Raw genomic sequence first — 21,393 nt, 5'->3', positions numbered from 1 at the left:
ACCATCAGGGAGCACTGTGTAGTGGTGGACATTTCTGCCAACGGCAACCCCAAATGACAGAAAAGATTTTCACATTTTAAAAACATAAGGAGCAACAACTTTATTAGAAATGCTAATGCTTGCTCCAAAGACATGTATAAGGAAAAACTTAATACTCCAAACTGAAACACATTATTGTATTACATTTAATATACATTTCAGCCAGGAAGTTGATGAAAATTTATTATTATTAAAAACAAGCTAGTGAGGGCGCCTGGGTGGCTCAGTGGGTTAAAGCTACACTTCCCTTATTTTGACCTATGGTACCTTTTCTAGAAACAACACCTTTTAAGTTCAAGAGTCACTTTGTTTTTTTTGTTTTTTGTTTTTTTTTTAAACAAGCATGAATCAACTGTCATCAATACCTACAATTAGAATTAGCTCTCCTACCACCAATGCCGCCCTGGTTTAAGTTCAGTCGTTATGAAAGAGCCTGGCCTCCTTTTCAGTTCAGGGGTTTAACAATTGTTTGAATGTCTCTGGTGAGAGTTCTCCTGCTGCAATTCCCAAAGAGAGGAAAGGCATTGCTCTTCAGAAAATAATACTTGGGGACAAAATCAGATCACACCTTAATATACAGTTGATTGGAAAACCAACTTCCAAATCATGGATACTCCTTAAGTCTATCGAAAAGCAAAAATGATGTGATGTCGCTGGCACGGCAATCTTCTGTCCTGAGGCTGTTTCTGAAGCATGGGATGCGGGTACTGGCTGGGCCACAGAAGCAGGTATGGAAGGACCGACGGCTAGAACGAACACAAAAATTCCAAAGAAACAATTCCACTTGGTAACAGTTTCTCTTAAGTTATTTACATCACTTACAGATATCTCCCTTTACATTAAGTATGGCACTTTTTAAAAAAAGATACCTGATTTACCTTCAAGCAAGGAATTTGGTCACTTGCCTCCATGAACATATGAACTGAGCCATCAACTTCTTAAAGTAACTTACCCAAAACAAGGGAGGCTTTCAATCCCATCTTAGAACCGTGTAAAAAAGAGCTTACTCTTCACACAGCATGCAAAACATAAAAGCATATGCGACTGTCTACTGTCGCAGGGATGTATGCCTTCAGCCTGGCAGGCACCAACTTCTTTCCAAGAGGCAGCGACACTTAATATTTGAAGGGCTGTACTTGAGGCTTAGGGCAGATAATAACAACATCACTTTTTAAGAAGTAGCTTTGGCTATTTTAGGCACATATGATGTAGTCTAACAGAAAGAGCCATCTAGTGCAATCCTATTACAGACCAGAGAGGTTTGTTTAGCAAGTAGTTCAAGTCCTACAGCTATTCAGTGACCGAGTGAGAAGCTCCACCTTAACCCTTCACTGCTAATCCCCCACTACTCTAATTACTTTCAGATTACTATGAAATCCAACCGCAGACCCTCATGCAGCAGATGGGAAAAGTTTTTAACACCAGGTAAAACCATTCCGAGTCTCTCCCTTACCTGTAGGATCAAACAAGGAGTGTAATGATTACTGCCATAGGCAGTAAGCTCTTCTCCCTCAAATTCCAAAGAATTCACAATGTTTAAGTGGCTACTAGTTAAAAATATGTTCGAAAGAACTACTTTCTGTAATTTCTTCTGAATAACCTATTGCTTCTAAAGTAAAAGTAATAGAAAAATTCTCTTACCTTTTAGCAAATTCTATGATGAAGTTATAAACTCAATTTAAATTTGATTCAATTTAAACTGATTTTTTTTTTTACATCACCAAGCATCATTGGCTCTTTTAAAAAAAAAAAGCTCACCATTTACTTATAAACCGTGAAAACTCTCTTAATCATTAATTAGATGGCTATAAAATGTACACCTTGAATATCTATAGAAAGAACATCTTACCCTTTGGATTTGGTTTTGTGTCCTTATCATACTGCAAGCTTTCCGCTTCACTTCCTGTTGCATCATCTTTTGTGGGAGGTGATGGGTTTTGAGGTGGAACAGGGGACACACTTGGTGACTTTGGCCCAGTGAGTGTCTTCTCTTTTATAGGAGTTAAAACTTGCTTCTTTGAATGCTGTAGTTCATGTTCATTCTGGGTCTTTAACTCAATTAAAGACTAAAAACAATTTTTAAATAAAGTATAATTTGCAAAGCACTTTCCTTCATAATTAAGCAAAAAACGTGACGTTGTTTTTTTTAAAAATATAAGCTTCCTTTCCCAGTTTGGATATTCCTAGTCTATTTTTCTTCATAATTTGCAAATTTTCTTATAGCATCTAGGACCAGAAAAAGGAAGATGAACAGGAAGGAAATATGATATCCAGAGCTGAGCACCAAAATGCATCCTAACTGGTAAGAAGGGATATTTGATATAACAAGTCAGGCCAGGTGTCCCTGGGAATGGTTATTACCAACGCAATGAACACAATGGAGGCCTGTTACTCAAACAAAAACATATCTAAATTGATTTTCTTCCTCTCCTTTGTTCAACTTTCTTCTAAAGATATATACATACATACACACACACACACACACACACGTATATGCACATACTTAAACTCTCACTTCAGTTTTTCTACCTTCAATTCATAACCTACCTAAAGATCAGTTCCTCAAAAGAAGAGTACCCTAAAGTTGATTATATAGAATCAAAAAATGTTTTTACATCTGAACAAATACTGATCTCTGTTGCCTAAAGACAGTATGAGGACCATAAAGCACCAATGGACAACAACTTTGTCTTGGCTCCAGCAGTCAACTGAAACCATTACCATCAACGCAGATTCCCAGAAACTAGGTCTAACGACATTCTCTTTCCTAGGAGTTCCTTTTCTGGCAGTGACTGACCAGGAGCTGGGGTTGAGGGGAATGGTTCCTACTACATGAGAAGACAGCATGGGGGCACCTGGGAGTCTGCCTGAGATTTTCTCATTTTGCACCCTCCTCTCTAAAAATAAATAAATCTTTAAAAATAAAAAAAGAGCAGGGGGCATCTGGGTGGCTCAGTCAGTTAAGTGTCTGCCTTTAGCTCAGGTCATGATCTCCAGGTTTTGGGATCAAGCCCCACACTGGGTTCCCTGCTCAGCGGGGAGTCTGCATTTTGCTCTCCCTCTGCCTCTCCCTCCTGTTCGTGCTCTAATAAATAAAATCTTTAAGAAAACAAAACAAAACAAAACTGCACACACGGACTCTATAAATACTTAATGAAGTAGAGCTGGGAAGCTACGGTACTTTTCAGAAAGGAAGTTATCATATAACGTAGACCACTAATTAATAATAACAGTTTCCTATACAAGGTAGCTCTCTGGAAGTTCAGCTTTCAGGAGCAGTCCCGAGTGACATCGCAAAAGCTGGAGGCGGGGCTAGAGGGTCACCACTTGCCTGGGCGTCTATGCCTTCTCTCTGCAGAGCCACAGACACGCCGACAGTCGGGGCTAGCTCCACAGGGATAGGCGCAAGCTTTTGTTTGGCTCGGTTTGGAGGGTCAAGAATAAAAGCACCCTCGACTGTGACTGGGCGCTGGTTGATTTCTGTACTCCCCTTTTTCAGGAGTCCAGTTAAGGGTACTTCTGTACTTCCAAGTGACTGGTCTCCACAGCAAAGATGGATCTAATGTGAAAGAGAAAAATCAAAAGAGGCTTAATATTCTCTCCTGTCTCCTAAACACAGAAACTTAACAGATAGTTAGGGCACCTGGGTGGCTCAGTCAGTGAGCATCCAACTCTTGGTTTTGGCTCAGGTCATCTCAGGGTCATGGAATCGAGCCCCACATCCAGCTCTGCACTCACGCTCAGCACAGATTCTGTTTGACTAACAGATTCTTATACTTGATGGTTAACATTGTTGATAAGGCACAAAGTTTACTAAGAACTCAATAATAGGGGTACCTGGGTGGCTCAGTGGGTTAAAGCCTCTGCCTTCAGCTCAGGTCATGATCCCAGGGTCCTGGGATCGAGCCCCGCATCAGGCTCTCTGCTGAGCAGGGAGCCTGCTTCCTCCTCTCTCTCTGCCTGCCTCTCCTACTTGTGATCTGTGTCAAATAGATAAATAAAATCTTCAAAAAGAAAAAAAAAAAAAAAGAACTCAATAATAAAGCCATTCGCCTCCATTTTTTTCTCTCAATATTATATACTCATAAATTACCACCCTTCTCTCTTTTAGGAGTTATGGTTACTTTAATATTTTACTATGCTATTTCACAAACTGTATCATGAATACATGCATGTAAACAGAAAACTAATACTTCAAGCATTTTTGTTTTCTATTTCAACATTAATCTAAACACAGTTCTAAAAAGATAAGTAAGTTAGTGGATCCGGCCCTATTTGGCAACTAAAGAACCTGAAACAGTTTTGTTTTCTTCACCCATAAAACATCCTTAGTGTTTCTTTTTCTTCTCTTGCTTTTCAGATTCTATATACAGAACAAGGTGGACCAGTACAAGGTCAAATAGAGTACCTGTTGGGTGGACTGAACTATTTATCATGGATAGCTAATCAAAACTTCAACGTTACCCCCCCCCTTTTTGAAACTACATAAAAAAGAGGGGCACCTGGGTGGCTTAATTACAGTTAAACAGCTGCCCTCAGCTCAGGTCACGATCCCAGGATCCAGGGATCAAGTCCCATGTAGGGCTCCCTCTCCCTCTGCTTGTGCTCTCAGTCAAATAAATAAAATTTTAAGAAAAAAAAAAAAAAAAAAAAAACCAAAAACACAGGGAAAAAAATGGCTATCGAGGTACCTATTGTGTTTTGTATTTTTTTTTCCTTACTACATAGGCAAACATAGCATTCACACGCACAATAAGCAATTGCAACAGGAAACTATTTTACTCCTAATGTTGGCAATGACCTGTCACTTAGTTTTAATGTTATTAGGTAGGATGTTGGTGGTAGGCTGGAGAGTAAGGATTTTTAGGACTGAAATGTCCATAAAAATCAAACTAAGAGAAAGGTCATTACTTCAGTAAAGACTGGTATGCGAGATATAAAAAAAATGCAAGAGGTTTGGAAAGCTAAAAAGTACTGAAAAGAAGAAATGTGGGGAAAAAAAGCAGTTGATCATCTTACATAGTATTTCACTAGTCTCCTGGGTTTAGCAGAACCACTTCTAAAATTTAGTTCTACTATAATTTTTTTTTTAATTTATTTATTTTAGAGAGAGAGTGAGCGAGCAAGCATGGGTAGGGGAGGAGGAGGAGAGAGAACCTCAAGCAGACTCCTCCATGAGAGTAGAGTCTGAAGCAGGGCTGGATGCACGGCCCCGAGATCACGCCCTGTGCTAAAATCAAAAGGCATACCTGCTTAACCAACTGAGCCACCCAGGCACACCCTAGCTCTACTCTAATTTCTTAATGCCCCCTTCCCATGTCCCACCTAAATTTGCAATCAAAATCTCATGACTGATCACGTTACACAAATGAGGACCTAATCCTTTATTTCACTATGCCATTTCGGTCTGATTAAAAGCAAATGTAATAAAAAAAAATAAAACAGTCGTTTTCACTAGGTAAGGTTTACTTTTAAGAGTCCAGTAAAATTACTTTACAAAAGTATTAAGCTCAAGGGCAGGCTCTAGGAAGTTGTGTTATTTCTTTGCTTTTAATAGTAATAAGGTATTAAATTGTGAATTGTAAATTGTGAACTCTCCATCATGTGATCTGTGTGTGTATAGCTACTATGCCCGCTAATTAATGATGAAATTTTCCCTGAGCCCACTTCAGACTCCAGGTCCATTTTTTTAAATTATAAAGCCCAACAAGTGCCACTTCTTTTCATAGTAACTAGATAAAGAAGTCAATCTCCTAAAATTCTGAAGTAACCGTTATTCTAGGCCTTTACAAATCAGGATAATTCCTAAAAAATTAAAAGATGTGGCAGAGAGATCATCTTTGCTATTAAAATAGGAGTTTAGGTACCTCTCTGAAGCTTAAAAAAAAAATCATCCTTAATTAAAAAAAAAAAAAAAATTGAATGGGGTGCCTGGATGGCTGAGTCCTGAAGCAACCGCCTGCAGCGTGGGTCATGACCCCAGGGTCCTGGGATCAAGCCCCACATCAGGCTCCCTGCTTGGTGGGAAGCCTGCTTCTCCCTCTCCCACTCCCTCTATTTGTGTTCCCTCTCTCACGGTCTCTCTGCGTCAAAATAAATAAACAAGCAAACAAATAAATAATAAAACAAAACTAAAATAAAGCAACTTTCTGCAATACTTACCTGTAGTTTAGACTGAAGAGCCAGGTAAACACGAAGAATTTCTATGCTGCTACGTATTCGAACTGATGCTCTCTCTGGCTCAAAGTTTGGGTTGATTAAATCATTGAAGGGTTCATTTGTAACATCATTTCCCAGCAAAGAATAGTAAAAGAAAAATTCAGGCTGTCTTTCTGGAAGCTTCATGGTACATGGAATTAACTAAACATTCAAGGAAAAAGAAGAGAGTATTAATTTGTAAACCACTATACATGCTACGCATGTCTTTAAGATAACTGCTTAAAGACTATCTTAAAGACAAACTTTAAGGTATCTGCTAAAATATGATTTTTTTTAAACTTCTAAGTCTTCAATTATTCACTCAGAATTCCTACATCTCTGAAAAATTACAACCAAATGATTGGTTTAATTTTTCAAGGCTTACTTCAGAAAAGCCCAGAGACCAAAATATTTTTAGAGATTTCTGTTGTTTTCAAGTTTACTTTTCATTCAACTGACCCATGAACAAGTACATGGAAGTTCTTTTAGAAGGAAGTGGTCAAGTATTTTAAACTGAGCTTTCTTTATTTCCATTTACCTTATTTCATCTTATTCTCACTCTGCCACCCTCTTCATTCCTAAGAGAAGGGTTTTAAACAACTGTAATTCAGATTATTAAATGTAACACCTTGGCCCAGGCCTTCGTGAAAAATGCTTTCTACCAATCTGTCCAAACTGGGAAAACTATAAATTAATAGTTGCAAAAAGACACTTGCTTTAATGGGAGTGTTACTTCGCAAAGTTCGTACTTTCATAGCTACGTATGGCAAAGACGTGGATTCTTGGACAATACAATATGGAGTCATCTAACAGACCAAGTGCTCACTAGCACGCTGTTAAAAAGACAGTGGTTTTGTTCATCGATGGGTTTTGAATATATCCTAGTGATCATACAACAAGGCTGTTAAATAACTATATCCTGACATGACAGTTACCTAAGACATCCTTTTAGGCCAAGCAGAGTTACAGGACAGCTTGTAGAGTTCGTGACAATAAAAGAATTAACCACTTAGAATAAAACAGCCCCACATTCAATAGTCACTGGTCTTGTGCGAAATAACACAGTAGATACTCAACAACTCTTGTTTCATATCAAGTATATTTTTGTATGTGAAGTAAATGCTTACTTGAACCCCATACATTCAACTGTATTTGAGTAGGTTTTAGTCTATCTAGAGAGAGCCAGCACTTCTATACCTACAGTTGTTAAGAGCAGATTCTGGATTAAGCCCCCAATTCTGGTTCCATCCATGGGTTACTGTGAAGCTTTGGACAAACTACTCTATCGCTCTGTACTTCCGTTTCTTTTAGGCTTGTTGGAAGGATTAGAAGAGAGAATACTTGTTCAATAGGACAACTCCACCACCCAGCACAGTCAGCTGTGCACAGCTGAGCTGTGCTCAGGAAAATCTGAGGCAAAAATATAGTATCCTTACCAGTGACTATTTCAGAGTTTAATTAGACAAGACTTTTGTTTCTCCCATCATCAGAAAGCAAAAAAAAAAAAAAAAAATTTTAAGAACTAAAGATAAAGAACTAAAGATAAGAACTAAAGAACCTTAAATATTTCACAGTATATTTAATTTTAAGTTAATTGCCACTAAGAAAAGATTCTTTCAAAAATCCTTTAACATCTTTGTATTTGGAAGGTAATTTTTTTTAAACTTCGACATTCAATATAAGAAAACCACCCAGTCCTCCTGCTCCTAACTCATTCCTCCGTTCTGCAACAGGACAGCACATGTCCTGAGTCACTGAGGAGCACCTGCAAAGGTATTATTTCTTACCTTTATTTGTTGCTTGGTGCTTTCTCACACTACCTTTCTCACTAGTTTGAGGAAAAAACTAAATGGCTAATTTATAAAACCCTTGGCTTGTCTATACATAATGAAAAAAGGAAACAATATCAAAAGATGACTAGATTACTGGGCTCAATTTCTTGTGTTTTTTCATTATTGTAAAATACATGTAACAGAAAATGTGCCATTTTAACGATTACAAAGCATGCACCTCAGTAACACTGAGTACATTCATAAGGCTGTGCATGCACTGGTCACATCTGGTTCCAGAACACTCTCATCATTTCCAGAACAAACACCGCACCCATGAAGTAGTCTCCATTCCCTCTCTCCTCCAGCCACAGAAAAGCACCCATCTGCTTTGGGTCTCTATAGGTTCACCTATGCTAGTCTATTTCATATAAATGCAAGTACACATCAGGTGGCCTTGTGTGTCCAGTTTCTTTCACTTGGCATGCGTTCAAAGTCTGCCTACACTGCAGCACCTGTCAGCACCCCGTTCCGTTATAGTCGCGTAATATTCCATTATACGGACATGCATTTGGTTTATCCATTCATCCAGTGGCGGACAGCTGGGTTGTTTCCAACTTTTGGAAACTGTGAATACTGCTTAGTACATTGCTGTGCACGTTTTTGTTTGTACACCTGCTTTCAGTTCTTGATTCACACCTAGCATTGACATTGCTGGATTCCACACTAGTTCGGTTTACTCTTGAGAGAAAACTGTTTGGCTTCCTTTTTAGCAGAGAGAGCCAATGGTCAGTCATCAATCTGGTTTTTGAGTTTTTAAAAACTAAACGGAGTGACTGGTCCCAGTAAATCATCTTGTATTACGAAGAGCTGTTTTAGTTGTGGATTCAATAAGTCAGTTACTCTCAACAAGCTTTTACTGTACAAATGTAGCTTCACACATACAAACTACATGATAGTCATTTTGGTTATATTATCTCATCCCTCATCCTTATATGGAAAGTTGGTATTATCGCCACTCGACTCCGGAGAAAACTCAAGCCTCAGAAAGGTTACGGTGCCTAAACTGGAGAAGCCAGCTAGTAAGTAGTGAGTAAGCAGAGAGAATGCAAACCCCATGCCAATCCATCTTACTCCGAAACTGTGTAAGAGGGAAGAGAGCATAATACTGGAACAAGAGAATAAGGGAAGAGACTCAATGTCCAGAAATACGTAGGCCCTTTACTTAGCTGTAAAACCTTCCTAAGAAATGGTTTCCTGATCTTGAAAATGAAAATAATAATCCCCTAAAGTTGTGGGAGGATTAAACACAGTAGTTAGCATAATGCCTGGTCCACAGAAAAGGACACACAGTAAATGATGAGGAACAATTATGCCACCCAGGAGAGTTGAAAAAAATTAAAGTGGTAATGTAAAATGCCTTTGCATCTACTTAATAACACAGTAAAAATATAGCGGCCTCATTATCTAACATGTACCCTGATGTGGTTAATGAAGGCAGTGGACATCTGACCTTCCCCCAGCAGGAACGGCATATTAAGGTGGAGCTATTCATAAGCAGGGCTTTATGAAGAAAAAGAGAGAAACTGATGGGAGAGAGCCAAAAGCATGAATCTGGAATGAGAAATTTTAAATATTTCCTGAGAAAAAGCGTTACCTGAAACTCTTCCGAGTCATGTACTCATATATGGTCACTACCAGGTATTTCACTTATAAACGTGGACCTTGCGGGAGCTTTGTACCTCTGAAGAAGTTAACAGTACGGTAAAAATTGAAGTCATAAGCCATTTTCTCTATTTTTGAAATTATTATTTCAACTGCTATAGACCAATATAATGTTGAGAAAGTGGGCTGAATCTTGAGAAAAACGATGGAAGGACAGCTCATTTTGGAAGGAGGCAATGTTGGCATGGGTCGTGAGTGTCCCTGCTCTCCTTGCTGAGGGCACCGAGACCACCAGGCCCCACCAGGCCCAGAGCACTCTCCCCCAGGCTATTTCCCAGGGTTGCTTGTACAGCTGGTAACCTCGAGGGATTAAGTATGTTCCTGGGGAGAGACCAGGACTGTTTACATTGCCAGTGGTCTATCTCCCAAGTTCTGTGCTCCTCAGCTGTGGAGCTATTGCTTCTCCTTCTGCCTGCCAGTCCCCCTGCTTGTGCTTGTGTGCAGTCTCTCTCTGACAAATAAATAAAATCTTAAAAAACATAAATAATAAAAATAAAATAAAAATCAATGTTTTCAGTTCATTATGAATCCCTCATCAGAGGGGAAGTCTCACCTGCTCCAACTGGGTGGCGAAGGCTATGGTCACCGACATAATGAAGAAGTCAGAGCAGTACTCTGCTGGGCCGATCTGATGGTAGCCTCCCTCCTCATTTAGCACCACCACAATGTCCTTGGGGTCAAGTCCAGACAGGCTGGCAGGTACTTTATGGGGAAAACCACAATGCAACTACATTACAGTTTGCCATAAACCACTGTAAGATTTTGAAAGCCGGTTATGCTTTGTATTTTGCTGGAGAGTGGTCACAGATACATTCAGTACCTCAGTAAATTTTTCTTTTTCTTTTTCTTTTTTTTTAAACACTCTCTCCCAAGAAACCATTTTTAACCACCATTTTCCTTCTAGTCTGAAATACAGTAACATTTTTAAAATTGAACAAACTGCAGAGAAGAGACCCCATAGGTTTCCCGAAGGAAGTGAATCTTTTTTTTTTATATTTTATTTATTTATTTGACAGATCACAAGTAGGCAGAGAGTCAGGCAGAGAGAGAGGAGGAAGCAGGCTACCCACTGTGCAGAGAGCCCAATGCGGGGCTCGATCCCAGGACCCTGAGACCAAGAACTGAGCCGAAGGCAGAAGCTCTAACCCACTGAGCCACCCAGACGCCCCAGGAAGTGAATCTAAACTGGGGACTGAACCATCAGCCCAGCGTGGCTAAGAAAAGAAAGGGCAATGAACGGAGAATAAGGGAGTAGGAACAGTGTTCCAGGCAGAAGGAACTGGAATACACAGCCTGGGAAGAGAAAGCACGCGGTGGGAGAGGTGGGGGGGTGGCGGGGTGGCGTGCTGGCTCACAGAGTAAGGACCGACAGGCAGGAAGATGCGGGGTTGAGGCCCGATGACAGACTCCCCACACACCACACTCTAACGAGGGGGTCATTTTCCAAGATTAAGAGGAGAGCATAAACAATTTTGGGAAGAGAAGTGATATAATGCATACCTCAGAGATATGCATCCCCCATCAATAAGCAATCCTCTCCAGATTCCTATTATGCAGCCTGAGAAATTGTACCTTTGGCTTGAAAAGGATCTTAAAACCAAACGGTTCCCCCAAGCAGTCAGGCAGCTGGAAAGACAGCCTGGACTCTGATAGGGGGAAGGCAGCATGCAGGGTTACCCCTGAAGAAATGAACTTCCTACAGCACTGGCTAAATATAGCCAAACAGTTAAGCACACGGATGCTCCAGTAACATAGACTGAGGTTCCAATCCCACTTCTGCCATTTACCAGTTTTATGAATAACCCATAAGATTTCTTCCTGTTTCCATTATTTGCTCTGCAAAGCTTTTATAATGTTGTTTAGAAGATCAAATTAAATAATCAAATAAAGCTTCTGACAATCACTTTAGTTAAAGACATCCACAAAACAGTCATGTCAGCAGAGCTTAAAAATGAGAAGAGTAACTATGACAGGTCTCCTGTGCCAAGGAGTTACAGGCACAAGTTAAAATTAAAGGGACGAGAACGAGGATAAACCTACTGTAAGACTGGAAGGACTGAAGGTGTCAGTGTGAATGTACACGGTTCACTAAATGTACAGATAAACAGATATAAAGGCATGTGTACCCATGTTCATGTATGTGTGTTTATGTATACCTACATAAACCAAATCCCTCACTTTTTTCATTAGAAGGCCCTGGCAGCAGAACACCCCAATAGCATCAGGCATATCTTGCACCTAGACTCGTTCTTGTAAGGAAGCAGGGCTCCCTGAACAAACCGCTGAATCCAGGCCTAGACAGGAAAGGACATCAGCCTGTACCATCTTCCTACGCCAGAAACCAAGAGAAAGTTCAAAGAATTATGGAGACAGGCTAAAGGAAACAGAAGCAGTTTGAAGGGGTTCCCCTTGCACAAATCTGGGACAAACAATGATAGATATTTTAACCCATTAAAAACAACAACAACAGTAAATTGAAGGTTTAAGGAATGAGTACTTTTGACAATTTCTTAATAATGAGTCACAAAATATCAATTCCCTAAGAAAATAGTAATTTACAGTTGAGAAGATACACACTACACCTTAATCAAGTAATCAAAATGAGAAACATTTTATCATCAGTAATGAGGCAAATCCAAATTACATGCCACCTGCAAACATGAAATGAGAACAGAGCATCACATCCGTGATATTCATGCCAAAGATGTACAACCTACATCTATTATCAGACAAGCTGAAATGGTACAGGGGGACAGGCTCACCCAGAGCTCAGACTCAGTCATGGGACTACAGAAAGGGTCTCCTCTCCCCACACCTTCCCTCTATGTTCTAAAGGCTTATTTTCTTTTTACCCAGTATATCGTGTCCACCTTGCAACAAATAATTACAAGGCATATTAAAAAGCAAAAAACAAAAAACTAGGTTTCTATCTCAGGAAAACAGAAAAAACGGCAGCAAATTTTTGCAAATTAAGTTCAAAGCCAGCAGAGGGAGAGAAATAATAAAAACTAGAGCTTAAATCAATGAAATGGAAACAGGAAATCAATGAAGAAAATCATAGAAACCAAAAGCTAGCTCTCCAAAAACATCTATCAAACCATTAAGCATTTTGCCAATGTAACTAAGAGAAAAGGAGAGAAAACACAAATTATTATCAGAAATAAAAGAGACATCTCTACAGATTCTACGGACATTAAAAGGATACTCAAGGGGGTGGGGAGGGGCAAGATGGTGGAGAAGTAGGAGACTCTGTTTCAACTGGAGCGCTAAAGTGAGCTAATTATTTACCAGAACACCCTGAAAACCATGAAATCAGCCTGAGACGTAGGATTATACACTTCTGGATCTCTACAGGGGCAGAAGACACCGGGGAGAGGTAAAGCAGAGTGGGAATGCTCAGACTGATACCGGAGGATAAGCAGAAGGGGGAGGGAGCCACCAGAAGCGACCCATACGAAAGTGCCCTGTGGTTGGGGACCAACATTTACTTGGAATCTGGTTAAAAGCACTCAAACAGAGCAAAAGATCTTAAAGGGCAACTGGTGGAATCAGGCAGTCACGGGCACGGGCCTAGGCGCACGGACCCAGGATGGCCACCGCCGGCAACCACCGGTGCCAGAGAGAGTGCGGTGAAGCCTCCAGTTTCTGGCTGCTGAGCTCCCCCGGGCTGTGTAGCCTGCACCACCGCTAGGCTGGGCGCACTCCTGCCCCCACAAGGGGGAGTCTGGTGACGGCGCCAGCCTTCGCTCCCTAGAAGTACAGCCTTTTGCGCTCTGCACACACTATGCAAACTGGGTCTGACCCACACCCCAGCCCGGCCTGAAGGAACTCAGCACGACCTCTGGTCGGGATCCTTTGGCAGCAACCTGGGCGGCCATCAAGTCTGGACCCCAGAATCAGTCCCAGCAAAGGCAGCCAACGGAAGCAGACTCCCTGGACCAATATCGCTTGCAGTTTTAGCGGCACATGGGTGCAGAGACAAGCGGCACTTCAAGGGACCCCTTGGTGTGGCTGGGGACTTGCACCGCCTGCACTGAGGTTGCACAGTTCATGGAGTTTGCAGAGGGGGAGTCTGTGTGCTCTGAACCACCAGGAGGAAGCAGACCAAGGCTTCCCTCTGAGATGGAGGTCTGGGTGCAGTTTGTTTCCACTAAACCAAAAAGCCACCAAAACCCAAAACCTCCAGAGAACAAAAGCCTGAAAAACCGGTTTTCACAGAGCCCAGCCCCTTGATAGGGGACAGGAGGACTCAACCCAAGCAAACCTGACTGAAAAACAATGCAGCAGTCCTCTCTCCCAGAAGACAAGCCAAAAGAACGGGAAAACAACCACTACAGGGTCCCCATAAAACTGTAAAACCCCAATATCAGGGGAAAATAATATGTTAAGCTCCTGGTATTGCCCTAAAACCTGTATATTTCACAGATACAACTTTTAATTTTTAATTCGTTCTCACTATTATTTTTTTTTAATTTTTTAACCTACTTACCATTACAACCAGAGGATTAATACAACATATTCCATAATAACCTTTTAACTTGAACTTTTTTCATACACGTACCGTGATTTTTCCTTTTCTATTTTTAATATACATACACATATAAGCTTCAAAGTAATCCTCTTTCACTAATCAATACTACACCTATATATAAACCAGTTTTAATCTCCCTTCATCTCTAGAAAGTTGAGTCCTTTAACAAAGATATCAAGATACACCCAGGAAGAATTCCTCGCCCACATTAAGGATTTATAACCACCCTCCCATCTTTTTCTTCTGCCAGTGTTTCTGTGTATTTGTTTTTGTTCTGATATTATATAAATCTTATCCTTGGGGATCATTTTGGCTGGGTTCTTTTTTTTTTCCATTTACTTTTGTCGGTCTTTTTGTTTGTCTGTTTTTGTTTGTATACCTTATAAATCTTATTTTGGGGGCCCATTCTGGCTGGGTCTTCTCTTTTTTTCCCCCCCTCTCTTTCTCTTTCTCGCTCTTTTTTCTTTTTTCTTTCTTTTTGGTGGTGACTCCCGATTGCTCAGAAGCATTCCAGAGTGCACCTTGCCTGGATCATGACTGATATATTCAGCGATACATCCCCTCAACCACCTCTCACCAAAATGACGAGGAGGAACACCCAACAGAGGAAAATTTCAGAGACTGTGCCCTCTCCATCAGAATTATTGGATAAGGACACAATTCACGGTTAGAATTATCCAGGCAAAGGCTAGGTTGGAGAAAACCATTAGTGACAACATAGACTCTCTAATAGCAGAAGTGAAAGCCGCCTGGGAAGAAGTTAAAAATACTATCAATGAGATCCAATCTAATCTAAATACTCTAACAGCTAGTGTAACCAAGGCAAAAGATCTAGAGGACAAATTGACAGGAAAAAAGGATCAGAAGGAGGCCTGGAAGAATAGCTTAGAAGCCATGGAAACAGAATTAGGGAAATAAATGACCCTATGAAACGTTCCAACGTCAGAATTATTGGGATTGTGATAGGATGGAGAAAGAGAGAAGACCAGAAGATAGAGCTGAACAAATTTTGGATGAAAATTTTCCCAATCTGGGGAATGGAACCCACGTTTGTGTCCAGAGGCTCAAAGATCACCCCCCAAGATAACCAATCTAGAAAGACCTCGAGGCAACTGATTGTGAGACTGACGAATCATAATTTTAGACAACTGCTTCTGAGGGCAGCTAGGGGAAGATTCCTTCCGTACAGAGGAAGGTCCATCAGAATAATGTCAGACCTTTCCACAGAAACCTGGCAAGCCAGAAAGGGATGGCAAGACATATTCAGGGCACTAGATGAGAAAAGCATCCAGCCAAGAATACTTTATCCATCAAGACTGACATTCAAAATGGATGGAGAGATAAAGAGCTTCCAAGACCCGCAAAGTTTAAAAGCGTATGTGACCACCAAGTGAGCACTACAAGTAATATCAAGGTGGGGGGGGCGCCTATAAAAGAAGAAAGAACCCAAGACTGACTTAGAACAGAAATTTACAGAGACAATCTATAGAAACAAGAACTTCACAGGGAACATGAGGTCAATAAAAACGTGTCTTTCAATAACCACTCTCAATGTGAATGGCCTAAACGCTCCCATAAAACAGCACAGGGTTGCAGACTGGATAAAACAACAGGACCCGTCCATATCCTGTCTACAATAGACATGTTTGGAACCTAAAGATACATCTAGACTGGAAGTAAAGAAATGGAGAAGCATCTTTCATGCCAACGGGCCTCAAAAGAAAGCTGGGTAACGATTCTCATATCAGATCAATTAGATTTTAAACTAAGACTATAGTCAAAAGATAAAGAAGGGCGCTAAATCATTCTTAAAGGGTCTATCCACCAAGAAGATCTAACAATTGTAAATACTTATGCCCCCAATACAGGAGCAGCCAATTACATAAGACAACTGTTAATCAAGATAGAGAGTCACATTGATATGAATACATTAACAGAAGGGGATCTTAACATGCCACGTTCAGTAATGGACAGATCACCCAAGCAGAAAATCAATAAAGAAACAAGAGCATTAAATGACACATTGGACCAGATGGACCTCATAGACATATACAGAACATTCTACCCTAAAAAAACAGAATACTCATTCTTCTCCAGTGCACACAGAACTTTCTCCAGAATAGACCACCTACTGGGTCACAAATCAGGACTCAACCGATACCAAAAGACTGAGATAATTCCCTGCATATTCTCAGACCACAAAGCTTTGAAACTGGAACTCAACCACAAGAAAAAGTTTGGAAGGAATTCAAATACCTGGAAGCTAAAGACCACCTTGCTTAAGAATGTTTGGATCAACCAGGAAATCAAAGAAGAACTTAAACAATTCATGAAAACCAATGAGAATGAAGACACATCGGTCCAAAACCTATGGGATACGGCAAAGGTGGTCCAAAGGGGGAATACATAGCCATCCAACCTCACTCAGAAAAATTGAAAAATCCAAAATGCACCAGCTCTCTTTACACCTTAGAGAACTGGAAAATAAACAACAAATTAAGCCAACCACACACTCAAGAAGGGAAAGAACCAAGATTAGAGCAGAGATTAGTGAGATAGAAACTAGAGATACAACAGATACATCAATGAAACTGGAAGTTGGTTTTTTGAAAGAATCAATAGATCGATAAACCACTGGCCAAATGAATCCAAAAGAAAAGAGAGAAGGACCCAAATTAATAAAATTATGAATGAAAAGGGAGAGATCATGACTAATACCAAGGAAATAGAAATAATCATCAGAAATTATTATGAACAGCTATATGCCAATACGTTAAGCAACCCAGACGAAATGGATGCGTTCCTGGAAACCTATAAACTCCCAAAACTGAATCAGGAAGAAACAGACAACCTGAATAGACCAGTATCTAGAAACAAGATTGAAGCTATGATTAAAAACCTGCCCAAATACAAGAGTCCAGGACCTGACAGATTCCCAGAATTCTACCAAACATTCAAAGAAGAAACAATCCTATTCTCCTGAACCGGTTTCAAAAAAAACAGAAACAGAAGGAAAACTTCCAGACTCTTTATGAAGCCAGCATTACCCTGATCCCCACACCAGGCAACTACTAGAACTCATATAGCAATTCAGTAATGTGGCAGGATACAAAATCAATCCACAAAAATCAGTTGCTTTCTTATACACTAACAATGAAAATACAGAAAGGGAAATTAGAGAATCGATTCCATTTACTATAGCACCAAGAACCATAAGATACCTGGGAATAAACCTAACCAACAAAATACAGGACCTATACTCGAGGAACTGCAGAACACTCACAAAAGAAATTAAAGAATCAGAAAGTTGGAAGAGCATTCCATGCTCATGGATCAGAAGAATAAACATTGTTAAAATGTCTATACAGCCTAGAGCCATCTATACTTTCAATGTCATCCCGATCAAAATTCCACCGGCATTTTTCAGAGCTGGAACAAACAATCCTAAAATGTGTATGGAACCAGAAGAGACCCCGAATTGCTAAGGAAATGTTGAAAAAAGAAAAGCAAAACTGGGGGCATCACATTGCCTGATTTCAAGCTTTACTACAAAGCTGTGATCAAGACAGCATGGTAGTAGCACAAAAACAGACACAGACCAGTGGCACAGAGTAGAGAGTCCAGATATGAACCCACAACTCTATGTCAAATGATCTTCGACAAAGCAGGAGAAAACATCCAGTGGAAAAAAGACAGTCTCTTCAATAAATGGTGCTGGGAAAATTGGATGGCTAGGTATAGAAGAATGAAACTCGACCATTCTCTTAAACCATACACAAAGATAAACTCAAAATGGAAGACCTCAATGTGAGGCAGGAAATTATCAAAATCCTAGAGGAGAACATAGGCAGTAACCTCTTCGACATCAGCCACAGCAACTTCTTTCAAGACATGTCCCCAAAGGCAAAGCAAACAAAAAAAAAAAAAAGGCAAGCAAAAGCACAAATGAACTTTTGGGACTTTATCAACATCAAAAGTTTCTGCACAGCAAAGGAAGCAATCAACAAAAGAAGAGGTAACCCATGGAATGGGAGAAGATACTCACAAATGACACTAAAGACAAAGGGCTGATATCCAAGATCTATAAAGAACTTCTCAAACTCAACACACACAAAACAGATAATCACATCAAAAAATAGGCAGAAGACATGAACAGACGCTTCTCCAAAGAAAACATGTGAATGGTTAATGGACACATGAAAAAATGGTCATCATCATTAAGGACCCAGGGATTATGACCTGAGCCGAAGGCAGAGGCTTTAACCCACTAAGCCACCCAGGCGACCGGGAGGTAATTTCTTCTAAGAGACCAGAATACACTCTAAATCAAGTGGGTGGCCCTATTCTACTTACCAGTCTAATATGCAATTATTTTTTATTTTTTTATTTTAAATTATTTCCCCCTATCTTCTCCCCCTGGTTTCAGGTCTCTTCTGATTTGGTTAGCATATACAATTATGGGGTCTTTCCCACCCCTTTTAATATTTAGTTCTTATTCATCTATTCCTATCTGGATAAAATGATGAGGTGGAAAAACTCACCACAGAACAAGAACCAAAGAAGAACAAGAGGCAGTACTGACGGCTAGGGACCTAATCAATACAGACATTGGTAATATGTCAGAACTAGAGTTCAGAATGACGATTATTAAGGTGCTAGCTGGGTTCGAAAAAGGCATGGAAGATATTAGAGAATCCCTTTCTGCAGAAATAAAATCCCTTTCTGGAAAAATAAAAGAACTAAAAATCTAACCAAGTCGAAATCAAAAAAGCTATTAATGAGGTGCAATCAAAAATGGAGGGTCTTGGGGCACCTGGGTGGCTCAGTGGGTTAAGCCCCTGCCTTCGGCTCAGGTCATGATCTCAGGGTCCTGGGATCGAGTCCTGCAACGGGCTCTCTGCTCAGCAGGGAGCCTGCTTCCCTCTCTCTCTCTCTGCCTGCCTCTCTGCCTACTTGTGATCTCTGTCAAATAAATAAATAAAATCTTAAAAAAAAAAAAAAAGGAGGGTCTTACTGCTAGAATAAATGAGGCAGAAGAGAGAATTAGTGATATAGAAGATCAAATGATGGAGAATAAAGAAGCTGAGCACAAGAGAGACAAACAACTACTGGCCCACAAAGAGAAAAGTTGAAAGATAAGTGATACCATAAGATGAAACAATATTAAAATATTAGAATAATTGAGATTCCAGATGAAGAAAGAAAGAGAGGGACAGAAGGTATATTGGAGCAAATTATAGTAGAGAATTTCCCTAACATGGCAAAGGGAACAAGCATCAAAATCCAGGAAGCACAGAGAACCCCTCTAAAAATAGGTCCACAGCTCATCATCTAACAGCAAAACTTATAAGTCTTAGTGACAAAGAGAAAAATCTTGAAAGCAGCTCAGGACATGAGGTCTGTAACATACAATGGCAGAATTGTTGGATTAGTAGCAGACCTATCCACACAGACCTGGCAGGCCAGAAAGGACTGGCATGATACATTCAGAGCATTAAACGAGAAAAATAGGAGAAAAATATACAGCCAAGAAAACTATATCCAGCTAGGCTGTCATTGAAAATAGAAGGAGGGGGCGCTTGGGTGGCGCAGTGGGTTAAAGCCTCTGCCTTCGTCTTGGGTCACGATCCCGGGATCCTGGGATTGAGCCCCACATCGGGCTGCTCCGCAGGGAGCCTGCTTCCTCCTCTCTCTGTCTGCCTCTCTGCCTACTTGTGATCTCTGTCAAATAAATAAATAAAATCTAAAAAAAAAAAAAAAAAGAAAGTAGAAGGAGAGATAAAAAGCTTCCAGGACAAATAAAAATTAAAAGAATTTGCAAACACCAAACTAGCCCTACAGGAAATATTGAAAGGGGTCCTCTAAGCGAGGAGAAAGCCTAAAAGTAGTGGACCAGAAAGGAACAGAGACAAAATACAGTAACAGTCACCTTACAGGCAATACAATGGCACTAAAATTCATATCTCTCAATATTTACCCTGAATGGAAATAGGCTAAATGCCCCAATCAAAAGACACAGGGTATCAGAATGGATAAAAAAACAAGACCCATCAATATACTGTCTACAAGAAACTCATTTTTAGACCCAAAGACACCTCTAGATTTAAAGTGAGGGAGTGGAAAACAATTTACCATGCTAATGGACATCAAAAAAAAAAAGCTTTAACCCACTGCGCCACTCAAGCAGGTTAAAGCTTCTATTTTCAATGACAGCCTAGCCGGATATAGTTTAGTTTCTGAGATGGCAATCCTTATATCAGATAAATTAGATTTTAAGCCAAAGACAATAATAAGAGATGAGGAAAGACACTATAACATACTTAAAGGGTCTGTCCAACAAGATCTAACAATTTTAAATATTTATGCCCCTAACATGGGAGCAGCCTATTATATAAACCAATTAATAACAAAATCAAAGAAACCCATTGACAATAATACTATAATAGTATTATAGGGGAGACTTTAACACCCCCTCAATGAAATGGGCAGATCATCTAAGCAAAAGATCAACAAGGAAATAAAGGCTTTAAATGACACACTGGACCAGATGGACATCAGATATATTCAGAACATTCCATCCCAAAGCAACAGAATACACTTCTCTAGTCCACATGGAACATTCTCCAGAACAGATCACTTCCTGGGCCACAAATCAGGACTCAATTGGTACCAAAAGATTGGGATCATTCCCTGCATATTTTCAGACCACAGTGCTCTGAAGCTAGAACTCAATCACAAGAGGAAAGTTGGAAAGAACTCAAATACATGGAAGCTAAAGAGCATCCTACTAAAGAATGAATGGGTCAACCAGGAAATTAAAGAAGAATTGAAAAAATTCATGGAAACAAATGAAAATGAAAACATAACTGTTCAAAATCTTGGCGATACAGCAAAAACGGTCCTAAGAGGAAAGTATACAGCAATACAAGCCTTTCTCAAGAAACAAGAAAGGTCTCAAGTATACAACCTAACCTACATCTAAAGGAGCTGGAGAAAGGACAGCCAGGAAAGCCTAAAACCAGCAGGAGAAGAGAAATCATAAAGATCAGACCAGAAATCAATGAAATAGAAACCAAAAGAACAGTAGAACAAATCAATGAAACTAGGAGCTGCTTCTTCAAAAGAATAAGA

The 21,393-nt window shown here is 40.1% G+C and overlaps 1 protein-coding gene across 4 annotated transcripts in view; it reads right to left on the bottom strand.

The window, feature by feature from the left end:
* The window catches only part of CEP120 (centrosomal protein 120), an 80,083-nt gene that overhangs the window by 44,848 nt on the left and 13,842 nt on the right, over positions 1 to 21,393 (bottom strand). For all 4 annotated transcript variants that reach the window (XM_047729640.1, XM_047729642.1, XM_047729643.1 and 1 more), the window contains 5 exons: positions 10,285 to 10,433; positions 6,202 to 6,399; positions 3,371 to 3,598; positions 1,889 to 2,105; positions 608 to 785 (listed from right to left, as the gene is read on the bottom strand). In XM_047729640.1, coding sequence (XP_047585596.1) covers positions 608 to 785; positions 1,889 to 2,105; positions 3,371 to 3,598; positions 6,202 to 6,399; positions 10,285 to 10,433 — 970 coding nt within the window. The remainder of the gene's footprint in view (positions 1 to 607; positions 786 to 1,888; positions 2,106 to 3,370; positions 3,599 to 6,201; positions 6,400 to 10,284; positions 10,434 to 21,393) is intronic.

Source organism: Lutra lutra, chromosome 5 (assembly GCF_902655055.1).
Source record: "Lutra lutra chromosome 5, mLutLut1.2, whole genome shotgun sequence".
Taxonomy (NCBI): Eukaryota; Metazoa; Chordata; class Mammalia; order Carnivora; family Mustelidae; genus Lutra; species Lutra lutra.
Note: the sequence above shows the minus strand (reverse complement) of the source record. Positions and strands in the feature narration are given on the sequence as shown.